The 12,817-nt window shown below is 31.7% G+C and overlaps 1 protein-coding gene across 1 annotated transcript in view; it reads left to right on the forward strand.

Moving 5' to 3' along the window:
- The first annotated feature begins 211 nt into the window (after nt 1-211).
- The window catches only part of LOC114339583 (dynein axonemal heavy chain 1-like), a 452,416-nt gene continuing 439,810 nt past the window's right edge, over nt 212-12,817 (forward strand). The window contains exon 1 of the mRNA XM_050660135.1: nt 212-360. Coding sequence (XP_050516092.1) covers nt 230-360 — 131 coding nt within the window. The 5' untranslated portion in view covers nt 212-229. The remainder of the gene's footprint in view (nt 361-12,817) is intronic.

The raw sequence follows: 12,817 nt of genomic DNA on the forward strand, positions 1-12,817 counted from the left end.
GATAGGGTGGTAACCACCCCCATAGTAAAAGCGCCTTTCGGCATCATATAGATTTTGATCCTTGGACTATCCACTACTTACTCTTAAATTTTCAAGTAAATCGATCCATTCTGTAAAAATTGCGAGGTGAAAAGCTTCGGTTCCTGGACTATTCCAAATATATAAAATATTTTAAATATTTTAATAAAATTTTCTTTTTTCTCAGTGTTACAGAATTTTAAAAGATGCGATGACAAGTCTTAAAGGCGAACCTCAACCGAGTGGTTATCCTTTCCAACCTGTCCACGCATACGTCCTCAATCCAAAATCGATAACTATGGGACAACTTTATGGAGAGTTTGATCTTCAGACCCATGAATGGTAAGAATGACTGTTTTTATTATTTTGACGCCGATATTTTTATTTGTTTATGAGCTACGATTTTCAAGCTACACACACCGGCAAAATTAGCCGAACACGTTAAAAATGGGACATGTTTGATGTCTCGTATTTCATAAACTAGTGGTCCGATTTGAGTGATTCTTTTAGTATGTTATAGCCTTATTATTTAAGAATATCGGTGTAATAATATTGTTGCTAGACAGGTAAATGTCACTTTATACCGGGTGTAACAAGCATACTGTGTTTTTTTCTTAAAGTTCAGAACAACCTGTGGAATATTCCAGCATATATAAAATATTAAAATTAAAACTCTATTGTAGAATTATGCTTTCTTAACATTTTCTTTTTTGATTCATTTGCTTATGTTGGAAAATAAAAAAGTTATGTGCTTTAACAACTAGCCATGTTTTTTATCAATAAATCCTCATAGTAGGGGAGAAAATTATGCTAAATTTGCAATTACTCGAGCGTTCTGAGTGGATTGTGAAGAGTGGGTGCTACAACCAAAAAAAGTTAAGTTAGTTTTCCATAAAGTGTGGGACTCTCCATTTTGCAATTTAATTTTCCATTTCCACCAATCGTTTTTTCCGATTATAGCGCTATTTATCCATAATAGGAAAAAATGTTGCAAATAAAAGTTGCTTATTTTTACGTCAAGGATCCAAATCTGCAATAAAAATTGGGGGCTCCTATTTAATATTTTAATGTAACCCCCCACCCCACCTCCGTGGGGGAATATTGAAGAGGTGTATTTTGTAGTTTTACGATCTGATGTTCATTTCGCAAAATATCGCAGGGTTCGTATTTATAATTTTTTATTTACCCCCCACCCCTCTCCGTGGGGTGTCACGAGCCCCCCACAGAGGTGGGGTGGGGGATTTAATTTAAAATCTTAAATAGGAGCCCCCAATTTTTATTGCAGATTTGGATTCTTTACGTAAAAATAAGCAACTTTTATTCGACATATTTTTTCGAATTATGGATAGATCGGAGAAAAATAATTGTTTCAAATGGAAAATTAAATTAAAAAATGAAAAGTCCCCCACTTTATGGAAAACTTAACTTAACCTTTTTCTGATTTTGGCACATGCTCTTCACAATCCAATAGGTCCCCATAACGCTCGAGTAACTACAAAAATTTAGTATACTTTCCTTCCCTACTATGAGGATTTATTGATGAAAAACATGGATAGTTCTTAACGCACATAACTTTTTTATTATCTCACATAAGTAAATGAATCGAAAAGAAAAATGTTAAGCAAGCCTAAGTCTACAATCGAGTATTAATTCTAATATTTTACATGTGCTAGAATATTCCACAGGGTGTTCCAAACTTTAAGAAAAAAACACAGTATGATTGGTACACCCAGTATAAAATGGTATTTACCTGTCTAGCAACAATATTATTACACCGATATTCTTAAATAATAAGGCTATACCATACTAAAAGAATTACTCAAATCGGACCACTGGTTTATGAAATACGAGACATCAAACATGTCCCATTTTTAACGTGTTCGGCTAATTTTGCCGGTGTGTGTATAATCAAATGCAAACAATTAGGCGTGCACGTCATAGATTTAATGACATCATAACTCAATGGTACAAACTTGACGGCAAAAAAGTTCAACAAATTTTCCTTTTTATATTAGCTTTTCTGTCAAATTTAGCAGGAAAGCGCTGTTGCCAAATAAAAAACATATTTATTTACCAAATCAGCTACCGGCTATATCAACTGTTTCTCTTTGTCTTTAAGAGTGTGAAAAAAAAATAACTATTTATACTGTAGAAAATTATGTAAGATTTTTGTTTACAAATGTTACGTTGGTTAAAATATAAACTGTCCTATGACATTTTCGTAAATGCATACTCATGTTAGAGCGTGTTAAATTATCTTTCAAGCACTATACCTATCTCTTTTTGAAAAACTTATAGTTAAAATAAAAGTATAAAGTGGGACGATTTCTATGCACTTAGTTTATATCAAAGAATATTGTACACAATTTCATAACTTACAACTGTATTTAAAAAAAATGGGAAATTTACTATTGTACAATTCAGCATATTGGACCATCTAAATAAATACTTTCATACCGAATTCAGAACATAGGACAGTCAATGAGGGTATTTATCTCCGAATTCCATACTACTACATCGTTTTACTTGATTTTTTCACAGTAAGTAGGGAATAGCTCAAAAAGTAAAGTCTACCCTATATACTAGGGCGCTTTTATCTTGGGGGCTGTTCCCACCCTTCAAGTGGATGGGACAATTTTTTGGTCAAAATTACCACGGAGGTGGCTAGAGAACATAATTATAAGCAAAAACTGTTCTATAATTTTTTTGGAAACTCAATGCAAGGTCTGATTTTTTAAATTATATTTTTTTTTCAAAAATATGCATTCTAAACTGGTCAAAATTTTTGTAAGGATTACTATAAATTTTAATTTTTGTGGAAATGACGAATGTTTTATTTTTCACTTTTTCCTAAAAAATTTTAAAGGGTTATCGTATTTTCATCATAACTTGCCTAATTTGGATGCTATTAACTTCTTCTGGAGCTCATTTGATAGGTATTCCGAAGTACTTTAACAAGTTTTTAGCAGGTATATTTTATAAAATACACCGTTTTCCCGTGATTTAAGCTTGAATACTTAGATTTCAGTACTCGTCGAAAAAAATATACATTCAACTACTGATAACTCGCTTTGAATTAACATTAGTTTAGTTCTTTAAGTATGAAGTATATTAAATTTTTTATTATCTTAAATTTTGGTAATACTAACTTTTTTGTAAAAGCTTATAATATTTGAGGTACACGTTAAAAACAGCTTTTAAACATGCATTTTTTACGAAAAAATTAAATCTTTGATCTTTAATGACTCAAAAAGTATTGATTTATATTAATAACATTATATAACAAATTTTGCTTAGAATTTGTTCGTTTATCGATTTATGGTATTATTTTTAATAAAATAAATATTACCGACGAGTAGGGGTGGCATCCACCCCCAGGGTAGAAGTGCAAGTTGGCATCATGTCACCTTTGCTCCTTGAGGTATCCTCTAACTAATCACCAATTTTCATGCAAATCGATGGAGTTTCAACGAAATCGGAGGTGAAAACCTTCAGTGACTGCACTAGCATGTAAGCTTTTTCTGAGTTTTTTTTTCTGGCATATTTCGATCCTAAAGATTATGTTTATCTGCCCTTTCGTCCATCTGTCCAGTTTTAGATTGGAAAAACTGTAACAGATAGAGAATAGGTGACAGCGGATTCCGATGCAATATACGGGAATATTGTCAAAGCAGAAAATAGAAAAAGTACTCTTATCGGGTGTTGAGAGAATTAATATATCCGGGTTTCCTATCTTAGACTGAATACACTCTTATAGACAGATCAAAACTGATGATTACCTAGTTAAAACGAAATGCTTCACTTCCGCCTTTGAGAACATTAATAAAAACGGTATAACTCATAAATGGCGATATATAATAATACGTAGTTAGGTACACTTTTTTTGACATCGGATTAGTAATCAGTAGAGAGCGGAATATATGCAACACAACATTACCAAAATATGCGCATATATATATGCATTACTTTTACTACAAATATGCAGGTATTTTTTCTAAATTTGTTCAAATATGCAAATGCATATTAAAAATACTCAAAAATAAAACAGTATATTAAACATAAACATTTATAAAAGATGAATAACCATTTTCAATTTCGTTGCAAAACGAAAACACAGCCGAACCATATTCTAGTCCAATCAGAGAGTGCTGCAAGCACCCCTACCGGTTTCGAAACTTATTAGTCTCTCATCAGGAGGCACATATGCTGCTCTCCCCGATCCAACCAAAACAAACCCCAGCGTGCAGTCCCGGATTGCAACGAACGAAATGGCATAGATGCCCTAGCGGCAACTGCTAACAAAAAGACTAAGTTTTCACTCTAATGGCATATAAAACAACATAATACTATTCTACACCCCACCAGAATGAAAACAATGGGAACCTTCTCTGGTTACACCTCCGAGGCTTCTACAATTTGCAAGCCATACGGATGCTGAGATTAAGGAAGATGAGGGAATTCTACAATTTACAATTCACGTCCCATCTTTACCGCGCTGAGCAGATTTTGTCTATGTGTGCTTTTGCCCTGGGGTCAGTTTCACAACTTCTGGGGGGTGAAAAAATATAGGTTCAAAATAAGTCCAGAAATGGATAAACTATGTAATTCTAAGCAACTTTTGTTCTATAGCGTTTTTTCACTAAGTTAATATTTTCGCGTTATTTGTGAGTGAATAGGTCCATTTTTCACCAAAAAAACACGTTTTCAACCGTTTTTTTTTACAAATAACTCAAAAAGTCAGTATTTTATCGAAAAAAAAATCATTCTTAGTAAAAATATAGATTATAAAATTGTAAAAAATGGTTTATATTTTATATAAGAGCTCTAGACCTAGTAGAAGCAGAGTCGTAGCTAATGAAAAATAAGTTCATATTCGTCAAATTCCAAGTCAAATATTTCAACCTGAAATAACCAAAAAATGAAGCACTTTTGGGGGAAAACTCATTTTAACTTTTTAAAAATGTTTAAAAAAGCGTTTTTCAAACCGGTTTCAAACCATGTTAGGGAACTTATGGTGCTCTCTGAACGAACTGGAATATAAGACGGTTCTTGTTTCTTTTTATAATGAAATGATTATTTTTATTTATTAGTTTTAAAAAATGAATAACCATTTTCAATTTCGTTGCAAAACAAAAATACAGCCGAACCATATTCTAGTCCAATCAGAGAGTGCTGCACGCACACCTACCGGTTTCGAAACTTATTAGTCTTTCATCAGGAGGCACATATGCTGCTCTCCCCGATCCAACCAAAACAAACCCCAGCGTGCAGTCCCGGATTGCAACGAATTTTGGTTGGATCGGGGAGAGCAGCATAATATGTGCCTCCTGATGAGAGACTAATAAGTTTCGAAACCGGTAGGGGTGCTTGCAGCACTCTCTGATTGGACTAGAATATGGCTCGGCTGTGTTTTCGTTTTGCAACGAAATTGAAAATGGTTATTCATTTTTGATTTACATTTACTGGGTGTGGAGTATGAAGGGAACCATTCTCGTTGGAACTTTACCACGCTGAGCAGATGGGACGTGAATTGTAAATTGTAGAATTCCCTCATCTTCCTTAGTCTCAGCATCCGTATGGCTTGCAAATTGTAGAAGCCTCGGAGGTGTAACCAGAGAAGGTTCCCATTGTTTTCATTCTGGTGGGATGTAGAATAGCATTATGTTGTTTTATATGCCATTAGAGTGAAAACTTTTTATAAACATTTATGTTTAAAAAATTCAACTTACATTTATGTTTAATACATATTTATTTTTCACATAAAAACAAATGAAATGACACACAAAAACTGATATTATAATTAAATTAAGAATCTAAATTATAGTATGAATTTATAATCAAATATTTTTCAAAATTTTCAACTAGCAACTTTTGCCTTCTATCACTAAAAACGTATTTGGACACAGAAAAAGTTCGTTCTACATCTACTGATGTTATAGGACAATATTTTAATTTAGGCAATAAATAATTTGCCAAGTCATAAGATCTTCATAAAAGTTGCCTTCAAAAATACGTACAACTTTCCTCAAACAATCGAAGCCCTCATTTTTTTCTAAAACATTTTTTAATTTATTTCTAATTGTAATCCCTGTATTTCCGGGAATTTTTTGACAATGAGCAGAAAAATGTTAACAAGATTAACCGAATCACTTAATTGTAAATTCCTTTGTTCTAATGACTTTATTAGATCTGGTAAAAATCGAAAAAAAAAAAATGATGCTTTTGTTTGTCAGTTCCTCATTTAAAAAATGAAATGTGAAAATGAATGTAACTTACGATTTTGGAACAGGCCTTGCAAAATACTTTGTCTCCACTTAGCTTTAACTCGGAAAAACACTTTATCCAAGCACTTTTTTGAATGGTAGACATATTTAAATTTAATATATACCAATCACTTCAAAAACACTAAATACGATACAACGTTTACTTTAAACAAATGCTGGCCGGAAACTGACAAAATAAATATTAGACCCTTAAAAGCAGGTAGGTACCTACGACTTGCTACGCTAATAAAATAATATTTTTCTGGGAACACCCATAATTTTTAAATTCAATTAGTAATGGGAAAGTCCAGATAGGTAATAATAAGCGATAGATAGATAAATAACGAGCTCGTTCATATCGAAGTTATAAAATTCCAACTAAGAGAGGAAAATTTTAAACTTTTATATAATTTATTTTTAAAATATGCAAAATAAATCGTGTTTAGCTTAAATATGCAATGTTGTGTTTGTTGTCTGAAAATATGCAATATATGCATCTATATGCACTTTGCATATATTCCTTTCTTTAGTGATCAGCATACATAATACGTCTAAAAATAACTCTTGCTTAACATTTCGTTGACCAACCTTTTGAAGTTATACTTCTTTAGGCGCGATAGGGAGTGAATTTTTATTATCCTGGGCGCATGCCCAAGTAGCAATTTGTCGACGCGACAACGTTGTCTACCGCGTGGCAACGTTTTCTTACAACGTTGTTATTGCCTAAAAGACGACCCTATTCTGCACTGATTTGGTGGACGATTTTTGAGTTGTCTTGACGTTGCTTAGGCAACCTCCTGTTTAAGCAACATCGTTTCGTATACGTTGCATAAGACAACTGAAGCGACTATAAAAAGCACCTGCGCGTACAATGGTTGCTCAAGGAGTCAGACTAGTTATGTTTTTTTACCTATATTTTTAACACCTGTGTGGTGAATGCGAAGTCCAAAAAGTAAACTGTTTTGACATCGTATTGGGTATTTAAATTTATATAAATACATAAAGGACTTATTACCTAATGTCAAATTTATAAACGCATCTCAGATTACCGTCAAATATGGATATTTCACCTATAAAAACACACGCGCTCCTTTTTATGACATTTTTTACAAAAAATATGCAAATTTAAAAAATCAAATTTTAATATAAAAGTCAAAATTTATGTTAAAGATGTTCTGTATAAATTTAATGTATTGATGGTGCTTTTAAAGGTATCAGAAAATGCCTGCATTTTTTATATTCTGTGTTTTCATATTCTTTACATCCCAAAAATCTCAAGTAAAACCAAAATGGCGCATTAAACAATATTACCAATATTACTAAAAAAATACCGTATAACCAACCTTAGACGGATAAGACAACTTAGAAGTCCAATCGCCAACCAAACCCGGCCGCACCGACTATCAAAACCATTTTAGAACGCACCCTCTTATTGGGTGACAGAGGTCATGTGACCAGTGTCAAAAGTGTATCATTCCCATTAACAGCGTTGCCACATTTAGTAGATTTCTACTTCTTTGGTAGATTTTTGATATTTTTTAAAAAATTCTAGTAGGCAATATTTTTTAGTAGATTTTTGGTATATTTCAACAGAATTTGATCCATTTTTTTCGAATCATGAGGAAACTATAATAAGTATTTTTGAAAAATTTAAACGCAGAATGAAAGACTGCATTATTTAGAAAAACCAAAACCTTTCTTTTGAACGAGATATTTGGAATTAAAAGTCACACTAATTTTTTTCTTTTTTTCACGTCTGTAACTTATTAAAATAAACATTATATAAGCTTTCAGGGACTTTCGGTCCTCGGTAATAACGTAATCTTTCTTTGTGCGTTTAAATTTTTCAAAAATACTTATTTGTTTTCTAAGGATTCGCAAAAAATGAAAACATTTAAAATATATTGAACATTTTAACAGACGACATTTTGCCCCTACCCCCTTAAGTGAGCTGTTGTTTTTATTATAAAAAATCCCAAATATATCCCAAAAATCCTTAAGTATATTTTAGTTTTTGATTTAGTAGATTTTAGCTAAAAAATGGTAATAACCAGCTGGTGGTTTGGAATAATTAAGGTTTCCAATTTTGTGGAATTCCTCTTGGGACATTTAGGACGGATGTGTATATCACTGTGTTACTGTATTTACATGGCCTAAAAAGAATCTACTGATTTTGTGAAAACAAAACTACTGAAAGAGTAAAAACTGACCTGGCAACCCTGTCTGCCAAAGCTGACACAAAGATTAAGGTTATCAAATCTCAAATCTACTGATAAAACAATGGAATGGAAAGCAGCTATTAAAAAAACAAATAAACAGGTTGTTAAATAAATTGAAAATTTCCATCAAAATAAAATATATAATAATAAGAAAAAAATAAGGTTATAAAGTAAATTCCTTTTCTCCTCTGGAAGTTGCCGCAAATGTGTCACACACCTCTAGAACAACACAGGGTCGTGACGTGACAGACAACTACAGAGTCGGCCAGGGCGTAAATTAATTTAGAATTATAACATTTTTAAGTCGTTGCGATTGTTGAAAAAACTGAACTGTGATATGTAGTTGTCACAATGGTAATAAATTAGTTGCCCGTATAACTAAAGGTTGTAACATCGTAATGTCAGTCGGGGTAGGGGACGTTGGCCGAAACAACTGAAAATGCTCTCGGACAACGTTGTATACAGTGCATTTGTTTGTACTGACAACCAATGCGTCGAAAAATTGCTACTTGGGTGCGAACACAGACATTATGGAGTTAGTTGCCAAATCCAAAGAATATATATTGTATATGTAATATTCTATATAATATTTTTATACTCTAAATCTTTCAAGTTATGTATGTATCAGTGCAATAAAGGTGCGGAAAGAATATTTTAACGTTTTTAGTAAATATAAAATATCGTCGCCTCAAAGCAACAGTAGCATATGTAAAATAATGTAGTTTCGAGAAAAACGCAATTGAAAATTTTACGAAACTTCAGTAAATAATAACTTTTTTATATTTGAATGGATTTACATGGAATTTTGTTTGAGTAGGTATCTAACTTTACATGCGTCACATAACAATTTATATTAATTCATAAAAAAGTGAAAAATAATTGGAAAAAAGTTAGTTGTCCTACTGTTGCCCTCAAAGGTAATCTGTTTTTAACGATATCCGTAAATTTCTGTTATATAAACTCATATTGCACTAAAGTTCTGTTTAGAATTTTACATATTTCAATCCAAAAAACAAAACAGTTTTGTTGTTCCAACATGTTATTACATAAATTATAACATGAACATACTTGTTTTCCAAAAATTTAAAAATTTGACAAGATAATAAACAAAATAAAATGAAAAAAATTATCAGAGTCAGTTTTGGTAATAGTGGATGCTGAAAGTTGTGAAAGTAAAAACTTATTGCATCTTCTTAAATCAGCCCGAAATTTCTAAAGGGGAATTTATCACGAATTTAACATACCTTTTTCCTGTGCTTGATAAATTCCATATAACAACTCAGAATCAGTATTATTTTTGTTCGCTAAATACACTAATACTGACTTCTTCTAAATACACATAATTTTTACAATTTAAATTGGCTGAATTATTTATTTTTAAACTAAAAGGGAAGTTCCCTAGGTTGGCTGTATACCATATAGTTAAAAAACTCTAACAAGAAGTAAAACCACTTCTATGTAAATTGGTATATTTATTAAAACTTAAAAACTCCCAATGGATTGAATAAAATATAAAGACTTTATAGTCAAAGTTGGCCTAAGATGGTTGGTTGAGTTTTTGGTAGGGTTTCACCATGTTCCCATAGGCTATATCCTTTAACATCGGCGTTTAGCCTGTTTAATATTATTTTTAAATAATATAAATTGAATTTTAAATTCAACCATTGTTTGGTTCTGGGGCTATTTAGCAAGTATGCACATTCACTGATGATGGACCGATAGGTCTGAAAACGTTCTGAATTGAACATATTTTATTCAATCCATTGGGATTTTTTAAGTTTTAATAAATATACCAATTTACATAGAAGTGGTTTTACTTCTTGTTAGAGTTTTTTATTCATTTTTAGTCTTAACATACACCTTTTAACATCAATCCTAAATTTGAAGATAAAATTGTGACCCCAAGCTGGATGATATAAACACAGACATAATCGCAACTCAGCAATAACTACATGGCAACAGTAGGATATGTGCGTAAGATAACTTAGTGTTGCATTAATATTGATGACCAAAATGGGCAAACGACAAAATATAATGGTATGATATGTATGTTGTCTTAGTGTTTCATTATAGAATTTGGGCTAAAAGGAATTAAGCTACACAAGGATATATGTAATATTATGAAAAAAGTATATCACGTTTTATTTATCTTAGTGTTACACTCAACAGAAGGGTTTATTTCGAATCATTTGACATGGATATCACAAAAGTCATTTTTTACATATCCTACTGTTGCTTTGAGGCGACGATATAGTAAATATATTTATTATAATTTTTGTGCCTTTGGATTTGCCTTGTTCGGGAGTATTATTAAAACATTTTTATTTATATACTTCACTTGATTAATTTGCCACTGTGATTGAAATTATGTCCGAGAAGTGATGTTAACAGAGTCGTGGTACGTTATTGGCAGAGCATTAGACTAGACACCGAGAGGTCCCGCGTTCAAATCCGGACAATTCATATTCGTTTTTTTTTTATTTTTGGTATGGTTTTAATAAAAAATTTTTGTAAGTGGTAGGTATTAAAATTAGTTTAATATTTAAATAAAGTACAAACTAAAGTATATTTATTTCGTTGAAATCATATAAGAGAAGTATGACTTCTTACGTGCGTACAAAGTACGCATTCTTTTCTTTTTGTTACATGGATGACGTAAGGGGGTCAAAAATGTCTCCCGGTCAAAAATGACAATTATTGACAAAAAAAATGAAGTTGTTTAAGAAATAATATAATGTATTCATAATTTTATTGTTGGTATTTGGTATTGTATCAATAAATGATTAATAAAACACATTTTTAATTACGGCTGATTAATAATTTAATCGGTTGCAAATTTTATATTGGCCACGTTTCCTGGGATTTTCAGTTGGCTCTGTATCTTCAAAATCTTCTGAAAATTTTGTAAGTACCATATCTAAGGCTGTTTAAATGTGTTTACGTAAACCTTGACGTGGTCGGGATTGTATAATGTACAGGATGTCCAGAAACCGACAAACGAAGAGAGAAGATTCTTCAGATAATTTTAAGACAATTTAACCCAATTCACTTAGTCCGAAAATGCTTCCTAAGAGAGCTAGCGCTCTTTGAAGATGGCGTCTTTTAATTAGTTTTTCTTAAATAGTTTTTCCCAGAAGGCTTCTAATTAGAACAATAAAAATTGGTACGCATATTTATCTTTCAGAAATAAATCGATTTCATCCATTGCGAATTTCTATTACTGGTCATAGTCGTCCGTTTTGGGTAGGGCAACGGTTATTTTATCGCATAATTTTTTTACCTTTAACTTTTAAGCATTTTTGACTCTGGATTATTAAATTGTGAGGTATGCTAGTACTAAAAGGTACTCTTACTTTAAGTCCATAGAATAAATTGTTTTCTGGAAAAATCGATTTGACATTTTTTCGTTTTCTTAATTAAAAAAAAAAAAAAATTTTAGAAAAACGAAAATTTGTACGTTTATTTATATTCCAGAGATAAATCGATATTACTAGTAGCGAATTTCTAGTACCGGTCATATGCGTCCGTTTTGGGTAGGTCAACGGTTATTATTATATCGCATAACTTTTTGTCTTTATTTTTTAAGCATGTTTGACACTAGATTATTAACTTATGAGGTATTCTAGTACTAAAAGTTACTATTGCTTTAAGTTGACATAATACACCGTTTTTTTTTGAAAATTTTTTTCAATTTTTTTTAAACTCAACAAACGAAAAATTTTCAAATCAATTTTCCTAGAAAACGGTGTGTCCTACCGACTTAAAGCAAGAGTACCTTTAAATACTAGAATACCTAACAATTTAATAATCCAGAGCTAAAATGCCACAAAGTTAAAGACAAAAAAGTTATGCGATAAATTAACCGATGCCCTACCCAAAACTGACGCCTATGACCAGTACCATAAATTCGCAATGGATGGAATCGATTTATCTCTGAAAAATAAATATGCGTATCAATCTTTGTTTTTCTAAATAGAAGCGTTCTGGGGGTATTTACGAAAAACTAATTACAAGACGCCATCTTCAAAGAGCTCTAGCTCCCTTAGGAAGCATTTTCGGATTAGATGAATTGGGTTAAATTGTTTTAAAATTTTTCGAGGAATCTCCTGTCTTCGTTTGTCGGTAGAGTTTCTGGACACCCTGTATAAGGAGTGTAACTAGCTTAAGTACCAAATCATGAAGAAAGAGCCTTCTTCGAAAAGATTTTCCTTTGTCGTAGTCTTGATATTTATACAGGGCAAATGCATTTATAGTACCAATGTCAATAATATTAAAAAAACTCCACATAATAGACGGTTTTTACTTAATATAAAATTG

The sequence above is a fragment of the Diabrotica virgifera genome, chromosome 9 (genome assembly GCF_917563875.1).
Source record: "Diabrotica virgifera virgifera chromosome 9, PGI_DIABVI_V3a".
In the NCBI taxonomy this organism is placed as follows: domain Eukaryota; kingdom Metazoa; phylum Arthropoda; class Insecta; order Coleoptera; family Chrysomelidae; genus Diabrotica; species Diabrotica virgifera.